The 18,181-nt window shown below is 36.0% G+C and overlaps 2 protein-coding genes across 2 annotated transcripts; one reads left to right on the top strand and one right to left on the bottom strand.

The window, feature by feature from the left end:
* The first annotated feature begins 8,854 nt into the window (after nucleotides 1-8,854).
* On the top strand, nucleotides 8,855-13,184 carry LOC117578297 (uncharacterized). The gene is made up of 5 exons (XM_034263740.2): nucleotides 8,855-9,519; nucleotides 10,113-10,496; nucleotides 10,558-10,991; nucleotides 12,494-12,639; nucleotides 12,704-13,184. The coding sequence occupies exons 1-5, from the start codon at nucleotides 8,974-8,976 to the stop codon at nucleotides 12,955-12,957; spliced, it is 1,764 nt and encodes a 587-aa protein (XP_034119631.1). The 5' UTR covers nucleotides 8,855-8,973; the 3' UTR covers nucleotides 12,958-13,184.
* Nucleotides 13,185-14,345: 1,161 nt separating this feature from the next.
* LOC117566619 (putative uncharacterized protein DDB_G0271606) lies at nucleotides 14,346-17,408 on the bottom strand (the record flags this gene model as incomplete). The annotated part of the gene is made up of 3 exons (XM_052004402.1): nucleotides 17,132-17,408; nucleotides 15,513-15,925; nucleotides 14,346-15,362 (listed from the first exon to the last, which is right to left on the bottom strand). Coding segments are annotated over exons 1-3 (1,707 nt in total), but the record flags the coding sequence as incomplete, so codon positions are not given.
* Nucleotides 17,409-18,181: the final 773 nt, after the last annotated feature.

Genomic DNA, 18,181 nt, shown 5'->3' with positions numbered 1-18,181 from the left:
ACACAAATGCGAACTGAAGAACTCAGTCGTTTGCTGCTGTTGCTGTTGCTGATGCTGCAACGAACACGACACGAATCGAATTGGCGCCTCGTGTGTTCAGTCCCGATTAAATTGGCGACTTGCCCCGCGCCACATTTCTCGTTTTTTTTTCCTAGGTATGTGTGGAGGTCTGTGTGTGTGTGTGTGTGGCCAGGCTGGGGCATGGCACAGCTTAACTTTGCCCACATTTGTGCCACAGAAAAAAGTAAATTGCGTCGAATAACACAAAAAATAAGACAAAAAACAAACACACAACACATCAATTGCAATAACAGCGCAATAATTACAGCAATAACATTAACAGTGAAGCTAACAGCAGCAGCCACATTAACAGTAACATTAACAGTAACAATAACAGTTGCACTAACAGCCATGGGAAGCATTAGAAGCGCAGTAACCGTTGCAATCTAATAATGTAATAAACGTATAATAAAATGTAAAGCATTTAAAAACTAAATTTATATAAAATTCAACAACGATTTGCTTATTCTTTAATTTAATTAGACAAAATAAAGATCTCATCGCAGTTGACTTCATTTTATGCTCAAGTCAAAAGAAAAGTTTCTAGAAATTGCAAACTTATGAAAGTAATATACTAACTTTATGCAACTTGAAGGCTGCGATGAATAATTATTGTTTTGCATTTCTTTTTCATAATTATGACAAAGAACTAAATGGAAATTGCGTGGCATAAAATTCTAAATGAATTGGAACTCTTTATAATAATCAAATTCATTTTAATACCCGTTAACCTTACGATAGAAGGGTAGGAAATGTACGTAACAGGCAAAAGGAGGAAACTCCGACCCTATAAATTATATATATTCTTGAACAGAGTCAACAGCCGAGACGATATAGTCATGTAAGTTCGTTTCTCTGTCTGTCTGTCCGTTTGTATGAACACCTAGATCTCTGAGATAATAAATTTTTTGCGACAGCACTTCTGATGTTTGCAAGCAGATTAAGTTTGTTTCGAGTTTTACCACGCCCACTTCCGCCCCGTATAATAATAATTACTTCAGTTTTGATGATTCCTGAAAATTTGGCTGTGACCAAATAAAAATTGTGGAAGTTATTTAGAAAATTCTTTTGTATACGGATCTTAGTCTATTGGCTGATAATCTGGTATATTTTAGCTCTCTATGGTATATTTTTAATGTAGTACCATATCCACGTGCCAAACATATTATTTTTTATATTTGTAGTACTTTTTCGGCATATTAATTTGGTATATTCTTCGAAAAATACTGCACCGTTTTGATTTTATTCAAAAGGGGCAAGCACACTCGACTTGTTATTGCTATAAATGAATGAATTTAATTATCTTTAGGCTTTTCAATTCAAGAATTAATATAATATTATCATTATTTATTAGAATTATACTTTGCGTTATTGTGGCTTTCAACTGAAAGTCGGACTTCAAGTGTCGCTCTGTCAAACGCTTTAATAATTCTCAATTCAAATTCACCAGCTAACGATGCTTTCTATATAACTATTGCGAGGGTGAGCTAATAAGTAATCAGCGTAACACAATAATAATATATAAATAAACTTGAGTTTTTAAGAAAAAGTTGAAATATAATTAAAATTAACACTAACATAATTTTTATTATTATATTATATTATTATATAACATTTAAACAAAATTCCAATTGTACTATTTGATTTAGAGTATGTTATAGATAACAAGTAAGAAAGCTACAGTCGAGTGCACTCGACTGTGAGATACCCGCTACCCATTTTGAATAAAAGAAATATATTTTGCGATAATTTTCTCAAAATATACCGAATATACTGCAAAAATACTAAAAATATACCAAATAGTATATTTGGTATATTGATATAGTACCGCATTCAAAATATACCATAGACGGCACAATATACCAGATTGTCATCTAAAGCAACAACCCTAGTAAGTAGACGTGTTTGCCCATACAAAAGTATTTCTTTAATAACTTCGACAATTTTCATCTGATCGCAACCAAATTTTCAGGAATCATAACTACTATAGTTATTATTATATATACCAAAATTCGCAACTCTAACTTTAAAATTACGCTTGTTATTCGATTTTTTTGATTTTCGGGGGCGGAAGTGGGCGTGGCAAAAATTTGAAACAAACTTGATCTGCGTGCAAACATAACAAATGCTGTCGAAAAAAAATTATAGCTCTATCTCTTATAGTCTCTGAGATCTAGGTGTTCATACGGACGGACGGACAGACACACAGACACACAGACGGACAGACGGACAGACGGACATGGCTAGATCGTCTCGGCTGTTAACGCTGATCAAGAATATATATACTTTATAGGGTCGGAGATGCCTCCTTCTACCTGTTACATACATTTCCTGCCGGCACAAAGTTATAATACCCTTCTACCCTATGGGTAGCGGGTATAAAAATTGAATGTATTACTATATCTATATACCATATGTAGCTTTTGGTATAATATATACTTAGTGCTTGCGTATATTACTTTGGTATATTTTAAAATTCATACTGCATTATTTTTATTCACGGTATATCACAATCGATCACACTCGACTGCAGCTTTCAACTTGGTAATTAAATTTCTAGCTTGACAAAGTTGTGATTCGTAAAAAAAAATAGTGTGACCGCATTACATTAAACTTTTCTATGTACAAATTGGGCCAAATTCTCTTAATAATTGTGTTCTTAAAAAAAGACTAAGAAAAATCGTTATTCTTAAAAAAAAACCTCCAAGATCTCGAAATAAGAACTAAAATACTAGAGTTAAGTTACAAAAGTCTCTGATAAAAGAACTTGATTTTCAAATATGCCTGAAATCAAGATGGGTCTTATTACTTCAAGATTTTCGTGCGCATTTTTAGATTCACCCTGCTACCCATAGGGTAGAAGTGTTTTATAACTTTGTGCCGGCAGGAAATGTATGTAACAGGTAGAAGGAGGCATCTCCGACCCTATAAAGTTTATATATATTCTTGATCAGCATCAATAACTGAGACGATCTAGCCATGTCCGTCTGTCCGTATGAACACCTAGATCGCAGAGACTATTAGAGATAGAGCTATAATTTTTTTCGACAGCATTTGTTATGTTTGCACGCAGATCAAGTTTGTTTAAAATTTTTGCCACACCCCCTTCCGCCCCGCAAGTCAAAAAAATCGAATAACAAGCGTAATTTTAAAGCTAGAGCTTCGAATTTTGGGTATACAATAATAACTATAGTATTTATGAGTCCCGAAAATTTGATTGCGATCAGAAAAAAATTGTGGAAGGTATTAAAGACTTAAGTATTAAAATACTTTTGTATGGGCAAACACGCCTACTTACTAGGGGTCTTAATTGCTTTGGCCGACATTGTGCCGTCTATATCGATACTACCGTACTATATCGATATACCAAATATACCATTTGGCACATTTTTAGTATTTTTTATAGTATTTTCGGTCTTTTTTGAAAATAATACCGCAATATTTTGCTTTTACTCAAAATGGGTAGCGGTTATCTCACAGCCGAGCACACTCGACTGTAGATTTCTAACTTGTTTTAAATAGAAGCAATTTCTTAGGCCGCCCTCGCAGTGTTTCTCAGTTGGCTATTTGTTGGCAGATTAATCGCCTGCCAGTTGCAAGTGGCAAGTTGCAAGTAGCCAGTGTGAAATAGCACTTGAATTTACAGCTCGATAAAGTAGTAGAGCAATTGCAGGAATTCACGAATACCAAATACGATACCGAATATGAATTTGTGTTTGCTTTCGAGTTTGAGTTTGAGTTCGAGTTCGAGTTGCATTTGCATGCTAATTCCGGCAGCAAGGAGCGAATGCATTTGACACCCGAGATTCAAAGTGACCACCAGGCCAGGTGTCTGCTGTTGTTGCTTGTTGCCTGTATGATAAGTAAGGGGCATGTGGCATGTGGCATGAGGCATGCTGCACTCAATTTGCAGCATGTAATTGCAGTTCACTGTGCTTCTCCGCTTTGCTTTGCTTTGCCACCATTTGCTGCCTTGAGTGGCGTTGCGGCTGTTTTTGAGTGCTGCTCGTGGTAGCCTGAAGCAACAGGCAACACATGAGATGCTGATGCCACATACGTACTATAAGTGCCAACTAATTAGGCCCAAAGGTGTTCTTCACTCTCGAGAGTTTATATGCGCCTTAACACGCCACAAAGTGTAGCTCATTTCATATCATGGATTTGACTGGCATGTGATCTATTCAATGCAGTTACGAGAATAATGTTTAAAGTGGTAAAGTTGATAATCAATTAATTGTGCAAACTTTAAAGCCAATATAGTAAATATTCTAAGGGCACATAAAAAGAATAAACGTGCTAAAATGAAGAATAACATCTTGAATCAAAATTATATGATGTCAAAAATTTAACGAAGAATGTTTATTCTTAAATCAAGATTAAAATTCTACAACAATTCTAGATTGCCCAATCGCGAAATTCAAGATTATAATCTTGATTCTCGAATGGAAAAATCTCCAAGTTGAACTAAAATCTTAAATCAAGATCAAGCATTCTAAAGTTTCTACTATTTGAAATTAATAAAAAAAAAGGTGTTATAGAATTTTAACACTTTCCCCTTTTTGAATCCAAGAACAAAGACCACATGGCACAACAGAAATTTGGTTCTAATTAAATGAAGTTCCAACATTTTAACAAAAAAGAACATACTTCTTGAATTTGAGATGTTTTTTTTTCAAATTTCTTCACAATTGATATTTTCTCTGCTGGTAAATAAAATGTATTTATGAAGGTAAAGTAAGTGAGATAAGACATCGCATAAAATTACATTTGTTGCATTTGTTTTGTTTTAAATAGAAATTAAATAAAAAACTAAACAAATTAAATTAACAATTTGCATTCTGAATTGGAAAAATTAAGCAAATACAATTAAATTAAAATCTAATTAATGTCTGTCATACCTAATAAAGTAGTGATTAAAATAATTTGCGAAAAGAAGAAATTGAAGTGCATAATAAAATTGAATTTGTTTTGTGAGCAAATAGATATGAATTCAATTAATGCCAGCTCAACAGCGTGCTAAACAAATGTTTGCTAAACTTTTACTCTTATGATAAATGGGCAATTGTATTATTTTAAAGTGAATCAAATATCAAATATATATGTATGTATAAATGTGTGCTATTCACTCACTCTCTATTCACTTTTGCTGTCGTTGAACTCGTGCTCAAGTGTTCGCAATGTTTCGAGTGCCAAGTGAGTTTCCTTTTCGGCTTTGGCATCGAACAAATATCATAAGCAAGCGACTCTCCAACTGACGGTTGAGCATGCACTGTGCTGTGCTTACAGTTTGATGGTCACTCAATTGGCATGCAATGCATTGTGGCAGTCAGTCAGTCACTCAGTTGGTCAGTCAGTCAGTCAGTTCGCCACAGTTCGCTAGTTTCCTGTGTGTCGTTTCGTATTTATTTATTATTTTGGCAAATAAAAATGAAGACAGCAAACAATCAAATCAATGCAAAAGCAATAACAAAACAAAAAATACAACTATAACAATGGCAATGACAGCAACAGCAACAGCAGCAGCAACATTTAATTGGCGCTCAAGTGGCGTAGCTCGTGCAACAGTTTTTGTTTTTTTTTTTCGGTTTTTTTTTTTTTTCATTTTTACTGTCGTCGCTGTCTTCTGTTACTTTCTTTCTTTCTTTCCGCAAGCGAGACACCCACAGCCAGCCCCATGTGGCATACAAATGAAGAGTTTTGCGCCGCGCTTGCCAAGATCTCTTTTCTCTCTCTCTCCCTCTCTTTTTACCTCTCTTTCCTCCATCCAAGACTTGGCCAAAAAAGCCCGCAAAATGCCAGCGGATGGATCAGGCAGTCTGGTCAACTAAATTGAAATTCGTCGTGTTCCGCTTATGCAAAGCGCGAGCAATGAAGAAAACAAAAGAAATGCACACAATTATGTGAAGCAAAAGTAACACACAGCACGGCGAATGCACGGCTCGCAAATACCCTGTAAATACAGCAAGCAATTATTTATTCTATGAAATTTATGGAAAGCTATTGGAATGTTTCTGCAATTCTACTTTATTACTATCGATAGTTGTGATTCAAATTTCTATCGATATTTATTTGAACTTCTTGAAAATATAATAATTATATAAATAAAAAATCATATTATTTGAATAATAGGTATTTATTATTTTTACATAAAGATTGGAAAACCAATTTCAAACTCTCATACTTTAAACAAATATGGATTATTTGAAAAACTAATTATATTTATTTTCTTTTACTGCACTATCGACAATAGATTTTCCTTGCTATCGTCGATAGTCGATACTTTATGGAAACTATCAATCACTATCGATGGCGCAGACTATCTATAGTTCTCCACCTCTAGTATAAATTATTCTATAAAACCAATGAAATGTATCTGCAATTCGGCTTTATTACTATCGATAGTTTTAATTCGTTACCGATAACATTTAGTCAAACGACTATTAATATTTAATTTTCTTTCAATCGCCTCTATTTTAATGAATTTAGTTTGCTATAAATGTCTGTGTAAAGATATATGACACACAGTTTTATTTAAAGCCAATGAAATAATTCTTCTTTAATTTGATAAAATAATACATTTTTATTACTATCAGTTACTTAAATTCGGATGAAGAATTCGAGTTTTGCTTGATACAATTCAATGGTTAAATATTTCGGCTATTCTTGTTAATGCGATTCAAAAATAAATTTGTTTTGTTATCGATTATTATATTACTATGAATTATTATCGATAACATTCATTGAAATGGCTATCGTTGTTTATTCATTCAAAGTCACCTCAAAATTTCGCCTTTAATTTCAAAGCTTACTTCGATAAGTTCAAACTTCAGTTACAAAACTTGTTTCTACCAACTTAGCATACCCACTTTTAGGTTGTAGAATGCGTGTGGAGGGTATGACAACAATTAAGCAGTTTACATTTTAAGCAAATATTTGTAATAATTGTTGTAAAATTGTTGTCGTTGCCCGACAACTGGGCCAAGTCTAGCTGACCAGAAAAGAAAAAAGACAAACGACAAACGACACAAAAAAAAGCAAAAGCAGCTAGGTAAGAGATAGAAAAATAAAGTAATTAAATAATTTGGACTGACCACAGCTGAGAATTATATAATAATGCTCGTAAATATTGCCCGATTATGACGCTTGTCATTATTTGTTATTGTTATTTTTATTGTTGCCGTTGCCGTTGCTACTCTCTTTTGTTTTCCTAAAGGGGGGAATTTCAAATAGTTTTTCGCTGCGTGAACATTGGCCCCAAAGACGACGACATTCATTTGCCTGAACCGTGGCCGACAGTGTTAAGTGATCTGTGTGTGAAAAGCTCGCCCCCCTCAAGTTCCCCCCTTCAGACACTCTTTTTGCCCCTTGCGTAGGCGTGAGAAGAGATCAGTTGAACTTGCCGACTTTTTATTTTCCGTCTCGGTCTCTAGTTCATTGCGTCATTTTGTGCATTGCAAAGAGAATCCCCCCAAAAATAATAATAAAAGAAAAGATTGCGCAAATCAAATGATGAGATAAGCCACAAAATTCACTTTCCATTCAAGTTTACCTTTAGTACTTTGTAATTTCCATGCCAAAGAAACAAAGCAAAAGAAACAACACAACAAAAACTTTGCAGATTCACCATGAAGCTGCTTTCTTGGTCAGAGTTGAGCTCTCCTCTGAGCCTAAACATGGGAAGCGCACTTTTGCGATAATCAACATAAATGCGAATTCAATTGCCGGTTTTAAGCATTTTCTTTACTATTATTTTACAATGTTGTATATGATTTACTTAGATGTGGGACTGAATTGTGAAAACTTTTTGCAATTTAACAATTCCATATGCACTTTTGTTTATTTTTCATTTTGTTTTGTCACTATCTAAAGTACAGATTATTTATAATTATGCTTAGTATAAAAGCCATTGTAGCTCTTGCTCATCTCATAAATATAATATTATATAATAAATAAATAATTCGTATGTTTCCTATTTTTACTTATTTTTTTTTAAATGTTTTTTTTTTAATTAATCGGCATGAGTAACTAACTTTTATATGCGTTGCCTTTCTGCATTCTTGACGATGATCCGTGATCGGCTAAAAAGCTTTGATGTTATCAAAGAACTAATTTTAAATGGGGTCTTTATTGCTTTGGTAGGCAATTACGATTATTTTGTGCTCTATATGTAGGATTATCAACATATAAACTAGTATTTTTGAGGTATTCTTTAGGTATATTTTTATTATATAATATATCGGATTATCGATATACAAAATAAAGCATTTGGTATATTTCAGTATTTTGAATGAATATTTGTGAGGTATTTTTTCGGTATATCGGATTATCTGTATACAAAATAAAGCGTTTCGTATATCTATTTTTTCGAAATATTTGCATATATTTACATGTGTTTGGTATATGTTAGTATTTTAAAGGTATTTTTTCTGTTTATTGGTGAGGTATTTATTTAGGATATTTAAATATTATATTATGTATATTTAAATGATAACATTGCTTAAGCATTGTGCGTATCTCACGTGTTCAAAATTGAACACTTTAAAATATACATTGACAATCTGGATGTTATTATGCTGATTTTCTATCAATTTCTTATTTTACATATGTAAATACACTTTCTATTTTAAAATAAATAAATTACACAAGTTACACAGGCAATTTGCATTTGTAAAAAATGTGCAAATTCAATTAAATTGTATTTTTTTATTTCTACAATCGGTTTTTTGTTGCTCTGCTTTTTATGCTGCCTACTTTGATATATAAAATATAGCGAAATACCAAATAAAAAAATGTACATTGTCAATAAATACAGACAAAATTCGATTGTATTTATGTCTAAATTTGACGTATATAAAATTAACGTGTACTTTTGCAAATTTTGTTGTATAGCAATAATTCGATTATAAATTTGCGATGTCCCGCGACAGTTCGATAAGAAAGAGCGTCTTTGTCGGCCTGCCGCCGGATCTGAAGCCATGGCAACGCATCGATTGGCCACCGTTCATCCAGACGCGACTCTTCAAGGACTGGGGACAATACTACAGCCATCGGCTGTGCAACAAGAAGGCGTTGGCATCATTTCATCGCGCCCTCGAATTGTCCAGGGAGATGGAGACGAGGAGCACGACGGCATTGCCATCGGTTGCCTCCTTCCGTCTATCATCAACGGTGCAACAACAACAATCGCTGCACTATCAACTGGAGGCATATAAAACGTTGCATGCGCGGAGCAAGTGTCATCGTGGCATGGCACAGAATGAGGATGCTTACAGGGATGTGTTGGAGGCGCAACGGCTGATGGAGCTGAAGGGGCAATTGAACTCGGGTCTCATACTCGACAAGTGCGACATGCTGCTCGATTGCAATCGCTTCGAGGAGAATCTCTGTCAGCTCTACAACGAAGCGAGCAAGTTTCGCGGTCACTCGATCCACGATCGCTTCGTGAAGCACAGAGCTCTAGTGAGTTTGGAAGATCGCTAAAAAGATTCTTGCTTCTTAACTATTCAAAAAGTTTCACAGTAGTGTTTGCTACTTGTAGGATTTCCATCTGCATAGTCTCTTGTATATTTTTCAACATTTTGCTTTTCCTTCTATTCTTCCTTTTCTGTCTTCGGCTAATGTTAATCATTGTCTAAGTTCCCATCTGTCCCAAATGCAATGCATTTTCTATTCCGTATTTGATTGGCTTGATCTCTATATAGTTCATGACTCCTTTAACTTGATTTTGTATCTTTTCTTTCTCATTCTTCTGCTAATACTTTACATTTTCTGTTCCTTATTATATTTGTTCTTTTTATTTTTCTTGTGTTTATTTTCTCACTCTTCTTTCTCATTCTTCTGCGATCACTTCATTGTCTCTCTATCAGACATGTTGTTCTTTTCAATTATTTAAGTGGGTATCTTCATTCATTTTCCTTTTTACGCTTTTCTGCTAATACATCACATTTTTTGTTCTCTTCTTCATAAAGTAACTTTTTCTTTATTCTTTAACCTTCTCTATTTGAATTTTCCATCTCTTCTTTCTCTCTACACTCCCCTCGTGCCCTTCTTAGACCCACTCAGTGCTCGACGATTGTTTGGGGAGTCGACTGGATCCGTTTATGTTGCAGAATCTGCCATTGATTCTCCGCAATCGTGCCACAACTGCCGCCTTTGTGCCACGCCCCATGTGGCAGAGGTTGCGCGAGAAATCGGAATGCGATGTCGAGAGCGTGACCCTGAAGAATGAGATATCGCTATCCCCCTTGGAGCAAGCACGTCGTCGTGTCACTGAGAAAGTGTACAACTATCATTACCTGGGAAGCAGTGCCATCGATGTGAAAATGTTGCAAGGACTGCGCAACAACAAAGAGTTGCTCAATCCGCTCTACGTGCAAACCGCTGACAAAATCCACGAATTTAGCTGCGAACAATATGCGATAGTCCGAAAGTTTATGGTAAACATATCAAAACAAGATATATACTATATATTATATGTAATTCCGTACGAATCTTTAGAAAATGATGCATGTTCGGAGACCGATTTATCCGATTTGGGAAAAGCATCGTGAAAACTATCTGTATTATGTGGAGTATCAGACGAGACGTGATTGTTATCGCATTTTGCGTGACGTTCGCCGTCTGCGCCTTGAGCATAATATCGATCGTCTTACCGACTATGTGGAGCACATAATGTCAACGAAAATTGTGCTGAAAACCCAACGAACATTGCCCTGGAAATTCGAGTTCATCAACGAAGTATACAACATGTTGGGCTTAGCTCACATCGATCGACGTGAGGTGCCCAAAGATGTGGACTTCTTGAATCCCAAGAATCAGGACATACTCTATAGACTGCCCAAGGATCGCATGCGAAATCATTCCAGCATCTTCGGTGGCCACAACGTGTACGAGGATGTGGCCAAAGCTACCGAACGTGCGGAAAACTCCACGTAAGTGGGCGAGGGGAAGTAAATTCAAGTACAAACAAACAACAATGTAAAAGACAGATGAAATTTAGTATTAGTATTTAAAAGACAGTTCTTTAAATTAGGATTGGGATTAGAAGCAACCTCGATAATAATCCCAATCTTCATATGCGGTGAGGTTGGTTCCCCAATAATAATCCCGATCTATATATGCATAAAGTTCTTTGTTTGCATATGAAGATTGTGATTATTGAGGAAGCAACTATTTAAAAGACAGTTTTCTTGTTAGGATTTTAAATGAGTTCATCCATAAAAAGTTAAGAACTTTTATTGAATTGGGAAAAGTTTGTAGACTAAGAGCAGTTTAGGATTATCGATGACAGATAACCATTTCGACTGACAGTTCTTCCATAAGAACTTTTATTGAATTTGAAAAATTAGTGTTTTCTAGGGTTTCTATGAACTGTTCATACAGGACTAGAGGTTAAGGCTATGTTTAAAGGCAATTGACTGTGTCCGAAACAATTGATTCAAATTGGAAATGATGCAGCTGCCAAAATATACAAATTTAACTATATGACTGCAGACTTGACTTTTTTACCAAACTACTTTAAATTTCTGTACTCCAGACATTTCACAGCGCAATAAGTTAAGATTTTTCGTTTTATTCAAAAGAAATCTGTCTTAATTTCTTATTTTATAAAAATAAGATGTAAGAAGTACTAAACGTATACTTAATGTTAAGTAACAAAGATATTAAGAACAGTTTCATATCAATATTCTTCAAATCAATATGTGGTAAAAGTAAGCTTTTCTTTTGTGCTTCTTAAAGATCTACATTTCTAGAGTAATTGGGCCTTAATACCAAAAAAATACTACAAAATACCAAAGGGCATAATTATAAAGTATATCAGTATGAATATATAAGTATACAGTATAAGTATCATCAATCAATTTCAAAATACCGAATATATATATATATATAATATATACCGAAAGATATATTTAGTATATCGATCAATTTCAAAATACTAAAATATACCAAATGTCATATATAGTATATCGATCAATATATCTCAAAGTACAAAATATATTAAAAGTCATATTTAATATATCGATCAATTTAAATATACCAAAAAATTATTATTATTATTATTATTATATTAGCAGTATATACATATTTCAATTCAAAAATACCAAAATAATACTGAAATATTTAGCTATATTCGGTATATTGTTCAATTTAAAAATACTAAAATATACCAAGAGTCGTATTTAGTATATCGCTCAATTTCAAAGAACTAAAATATACCAAAAGCAATGTCTAGTACATCGATCAAATTAAAAATGCCGCATAATAAACTAAAATATACAAAAACTCATACTTAGTATTTTCCTCACCTCTCTGTCTTTCTCAATCTCTATCTTTCTCTCCCTCTCTCTCTCTCTTTTTCCTCTTTTCTCTCTCTCGCCTCTCTGTCTCACTCTCTCTTTATCTCTCTCTCGCCTCTCTCCATCTCTTGCAGCTTGATCATCGACAAACTGAAGGAGCGCTTTCGTCACTCGCGCTTTGGCATCGAGCGAGCTTATCTGATGTTTGCGATAGCGAGTCAGCATTTCAAGGAATCGCACTTTGGCAAATGCGTGAGAATGGCACGCAATGCGGCCAAAGGTGAGTTGAGCTTGGAGTGCATCCCCAATTGAAAGTTTTTCAATTTCGAATTTCGTTGCCACAGAAGCAAACGCCTGCAACAGCTTGATCTGGCGCTTCAATGCCTCGTTTCTGATCTGTCAGGTGCATGCGTCACTCAATCGACACGAGCGCTTAAGGGACTCGCTGCAAAAGACCAATACCATTGCCAGGAAATTGAACTCGCCCCAACTGTTGGCTTACTTGGAGTTGTGCAATGCGGTAAACAGCTATCAATTGGAATTCCGTCGTTATCATCGCAAGCGCAAGGAACGTGGATCGCGCGGCGCTTTAGTTTAGTATCCTTGTGGCAGAGTTGCATGTTGCAAGTAAGGAGTGATTGCAGCTGCAGCAAACTGATTGCAGCAACAAATGTAGTTGCAATCGTTTTGCTGCTACAATTTTTGATGCAATTATTGCTGCTGCTGCTGCAAATTTCGTTTTTCTGTTTCTTTGAAATTGGTTTTGTGGTTTTTCGTATTACTTTTTTTTATGATATTGTTGACCTTTTTAAGTGTTTTAACAACCATTTAATATTATAAATTTCTTAATAATTTGGTTTCTTTTATTTATGTTGTTTTTTAATTTATCGCATATACAATACATATTATTTCGTTTTATATATTTTATTCCCTTTCTATTTTGTGTTTTTTTTTTTTTTTCTTTTTTTATGTCTATCAATATATAATCATTTTTTAACCAGCAGTAAGAATTTATTAATGTGAAAATTGGATTTTGTGTTCTTCCCTTTTTTTATACCCGCTACACATAAAGTAGAAGGGTATTATAACGTTGTGCCAGGCACAAGAGGGATCTTCAACCGTATAAAGTATATATTCTTAATCTAGCCATGTCCGTCTGTCTGCCTGTCCGTCCGTATTAATACCTATATCTCAGAGACTATAAGAGATAAATATATATTTTTTAGTCGACAGTATTTGCACGCAAATCAAGTTTGTTTCAAATTGTTGCCACGCCCACTTTCACCCAACAAATCTATAAAAATCGAACAACAGTTTTGAAGATAAAGTCACGATTTTTGGTACATACAATTGAAACTATAATCTTTCTAGTTTAATTCTTCGTCGATGCTGGCAATAAATAAGTATTTTTAATAAGCATTAGTAATCTATTAATAATTAAAATAGATTTCTTTTGTGTTTATTTTTTTTGTTGTATTTTTTTTTATTAGCGTTTCAATAAATAAATATCAAGCATTTAACAGTAATAATTTATTATTTGTGTGACTTTTCTTATATTTTCAAACCATGTTTTATTTTTGTTTTTTATATAAAATTTGTTACATTTTTATTCGAGTTGGTTTTTTTGTCTATGCTAGCAATAAATAAGTATTAATTAACAAGCATTTAGCATTTAACAATTCATTAACAATTACAATAAATTAATAACAATCGGCTGCAGTTGCAATGTTGCAATTAAACAAAGCTTCGCTGACGCAAACGCAAGCGACGCCAACGTTGTTGTTGTTGTTGCTGTTGTTGTTGTTGTTGTTCCTCTTGTTGCTGTTGTTGTTGCTCCTCTTGTTGCTGTTGTTGTTGTTGCAGTTGATGTTGTATCTCATTAGCTATGTCATCAACAGCTTGACGATTTGGCTCATTGTTTAAAGCGTTGCTGCTGTTAATGTGGTTGCTGCTGCTGCTGTTGTTGTTGCTGTTGCTGTTGCTATGGCTGCTGCTGTTGTTGGGCCTCGAAGCACTTTCATTGCTATTGGCAATTGCCGCCTCCTGGTCATCGTCTTTATTATCTTCTGCTGCATCATCATCATCATCATTGTCATTATCATTATCATCGTTATCTTCTTCGGTTGTTGCTGCTGCTGCCTCCGTCTGCGTTCCCTCGCCATCCTCCTCCTCCTCCTGCTCCTCCTCTTCTTCTTGTTCAGCAGTTGCCTCCGTTTTAATGTCAATGTCTTCGGCTGCCGCTGCTGCTGCTTCCTCTGCTGCAGCTTCAACTTTGTCGTCATCATCCACATTCACCTCATTGTCAATGTCGTTTTCTATTTCAGCTGTTGTTGTTGCTGCTGCTTCCTCTTCACGCGACGCCTCTGGCTGTTCAGTCTTTGACTGCTCCTCCTCCTTTTCATTCTCCTCCTCCTCCTCTTCGTCATCTGCCACCGCCTCCGCCTGCTCTTCTGTCTCCTGCAGTTGCTGTTGCTCTGTTGCCTCCTTTTGCTCTGTGGGTTTTTTGGTTGTTGCTGTCGTTGCTGCTGTTGCTGCTGCTGTTTGTTCATTGGCAATTGTTTCACTCATTTCGTTGAACTCTGGCTCGCTCTCATCGCCATAAAGCTGACCAAGACTGAGCATTGCTGGTTGCTGTTGCTGTTGTGCTTGCTGCTGGGATTGATGTTGTTGCTCTTGCTGTTGCTGTTGCTGAGGTTGCTGCAGGGACTGTTGTTGATATTCTTGTTGTTGTTGATGTTGCTGCTGTTGCATTTGCAGCTCTTCTGCTTCGGTTGCCTCCTCTTCTTCGTAGTCTTCTGTTGCCGCTTCATCTTCTTCACCTGCCATCAACATTTCACTTTCAATGGGCAACGGCTCCGGTTCAAATTGCTGCTCCAACTCCGATTGCTGCTGTTGCTGTTGTTCCTCTGTTTTCTCCTCCTGTTGATGCTGCTCCTGCTGCTCTCCTTGCTTCTTCTTCTGTTGCTCAGCTTGCTCCATTGTCAACTCCGCATCTTGCTGTTGCTGTTGTTCTTCCTCCTGTTGCTGTTGCTCCTGTTTCTGTTGCTGCTGCTCTTGTTCCTCTTGCTGTTGTTGCTGCTCTTGCTCTTGCTCCTTCTCCTCCTCCCCCTCCTCATCCCCTGCCTGCTCCTGCTGCTTCTCTGACTCAGCCACATCCGTATAATCATAATCAGTGTGTTCATCTTGATCCAGCAGCTCCTCCTCTTCCTCCTGCACCTCTTCCTCATCCTCCGCCTGCTGCTCTCCAATGGGCAACACTGGCTTGCCATTCTTATCCACATACTGAACCCCGCTCAGTCCCATGCGCATGCACTGGAAATGCATCTCGAAAAGATCCGTTGTCGCCAGCCGGACCACAAAGTCCATGCACATGTTCAGATTGTTCTCCACCATTTGGATGTCGGTGAGCTGAACGCACATCGCCATCGGCACGCCCATCATCACGGGTATGCAGAAGGGCGTCGGGTTGCGCAGCGAGATGCCAAACTTGGACGATGGTCGCTCGTTTAAATACATCTCGAGTTGTGCCTCCTCCAGCTGTGGCACAAATGTGATGTTCGCACAAACTGCAACAGCGAAAGAAACGAAAAATTAAAATACGTACGTAGCTGAGAAATGGAAAGTTGCGGGTGGCAAAGCGACACAAAACAATTTGTGGCATTTTGATTGGCAAATGCAAGCGTGTCACGACATGCTGTGGCATGTCACACACTGGCTCTACGTCTCTCTCTTTCTTTCTGTTTTTCTCTCCCTTTCTTTCTCACTTTTTCTCTCTCTTCTCTCTCTATATACATATATCTTTCTTTCTGTCTTTCTCATTCTCTCTCTCCCTCTCTTTCCCTCCCTCTTTCTCTTTCTCTCTCTCTCTCTCCCTCTCTTCTTTCTCTTTCTCTTGCTCTCTCTCTTTCTCTATCGCTTTGTCTCTCTCTCTCTCTCTCTCGATATATCATTCTTTCTGTCTATTTCTTACTCTTTTTCCCTCTCTCTCTCTCTCTCTCTCTCTCCTCTCTCTTCTCTCTCTCTATCTCTTTCTCTCTCTTTTCTTCCCTTATCTTATCTTCCCTAATTTTTCTCTATCTCCATCTTTATCTCAATCTCTCTCTTTTCTCTATATCTCTCTCTTTCTCCCTCTCTTTTTTAATTGCTCTTTTTGTCTTTATGTCTATATATGTATATCCCTATCTCTGTCTCTTTCTCTCGCTCACTTTCTCTATAGGTATCTTTATATCTATGTCTATCTTTCTCTATCGCTATCTTTATCTGTATGTCTATCTCTCTCTTTCTATATCCACCTCTATCTCTATCTCTATTTATATCTTTATCTCTATCTCTATCTCTATGTCTATCTCTCTCTTTCTCTCTCCATTTCTTTCTCCACCTCTATCTCTATCTCTATTTAAATCTCTATCTCTATCTCCATCTCTATACATATCTCTTTATCTATATCTATATATCTATATCTATATCTATATCTATATCTATATCTATATCTATATCTATATCTATATCTATATCTATATATATATATATCTATATCTATATCTATATCTATATCTATATCTATATCTATATCTATATCTATATCTATACCTATATCTATATCTATACCTATATCTAACTACCTATATCTAACTTTTTCTTTAATTTCAACTTTATCTTTATCTCTATCTCTATCTCTGTCTCTTATATTTATATTTATCTTTGACTTTAACTCTATTTCTATTTCTATATCTTTCTCTCTCTCTCTCTTCCCCACTCAATCATTTACTCACCCTTCTGATCGAACTTGTACTGATCGACCTTGAGGCCGGCACAGCAGCCGCATGCCACGCCGCGGCAGACGCAAGGTTGTCCGAACGTGGACCAAATCGAACCCTTTTCAGAGTATTTGACGCTGGCCAAGTTGCGGCCACGGGACACGCTCACCGTTGGTGGCAAGTAAGGTGTATGTGTGGCAAGGTCATAGAAGATCAATCCATTGCTGTAGCTGCGTGCCTCAATCAAGCCGACGCCGCACAATAAAAATAATGCCACATTCAAGTGCCACATTTTAAATTGAAAATTTGAAAAACACTTTATGCAAAATATCCTTTAAAGCACCGCAAAAAAAAATCGAAGCAGCTTAAACAACACTCGAAAAAAAAAACAGTAGAAAAGAAAATCACTTGCAAAAAAAATAAAATACACTCAAAAAATCAACGCGCGTTTTGCTGTTGGCAATTGCTGTTGTGATTGCTGTTGTGATTGCTGTGGTTGCTGTTGCTGTTTGAACCGCTCGCGAGCAACGACAATTAAATATTAAAACGCTGAACGCGTCGAGCGTTTGCTTAAAAATGAAATGGAAACTGCCACAGACGCCAGTCTGCAGTCGGCGCTGGCAGTGGCAGAAGCAGCGGCAGCGACGCAGGCAGCGACAGCAGTGACAAAAACAACAACAACAATCGCAGCTACAATTGCGGGAGTTTTTTTTCTTCTTTTACATTTTATTTTATTTCTTTTGCTGCTGCGCCAAGTCCAAGTCTCCACTCTTCGCTCTCCACTCTTCAACTCTCCACTCTCCACTCTTCAAGCAAGTCGATCAATTTACATACACAGATAATCGTGATTTATTTATTTATTTTGCAAGTTATTTATGTTTTCTTTTTTTATTTTTTGCACAATTGAATTGTTTTGATTTACTTGTTAAATTGCATTTCTTTTTTTTATTTGCAGTTTCGTATGCAATTATTTGATCTTTAATCGCTGTCTTCCCAATCAAGTTACAACTATTTATTCGTTTAGTTTTAATGAGTAATTTGAATTTATTTTATTTATGAGCAATT

This window comes from Drosophila albomicans, chromosome X, assembly GCF_009650485.2.
Source record: "Drosophila albomicans strain 15112-1751.03 chromosome X, ASM965048v2, whole genome shotgun sequence".
NCBI lineage: Eukaryota > Metazoa > Arthropoda > Insecta > Diptera > Drosophilidae > Drosophila > Drosophila albomicans.
This window is presented reverse-complemented; position numbering and strand designations above follow the sequence as displayed.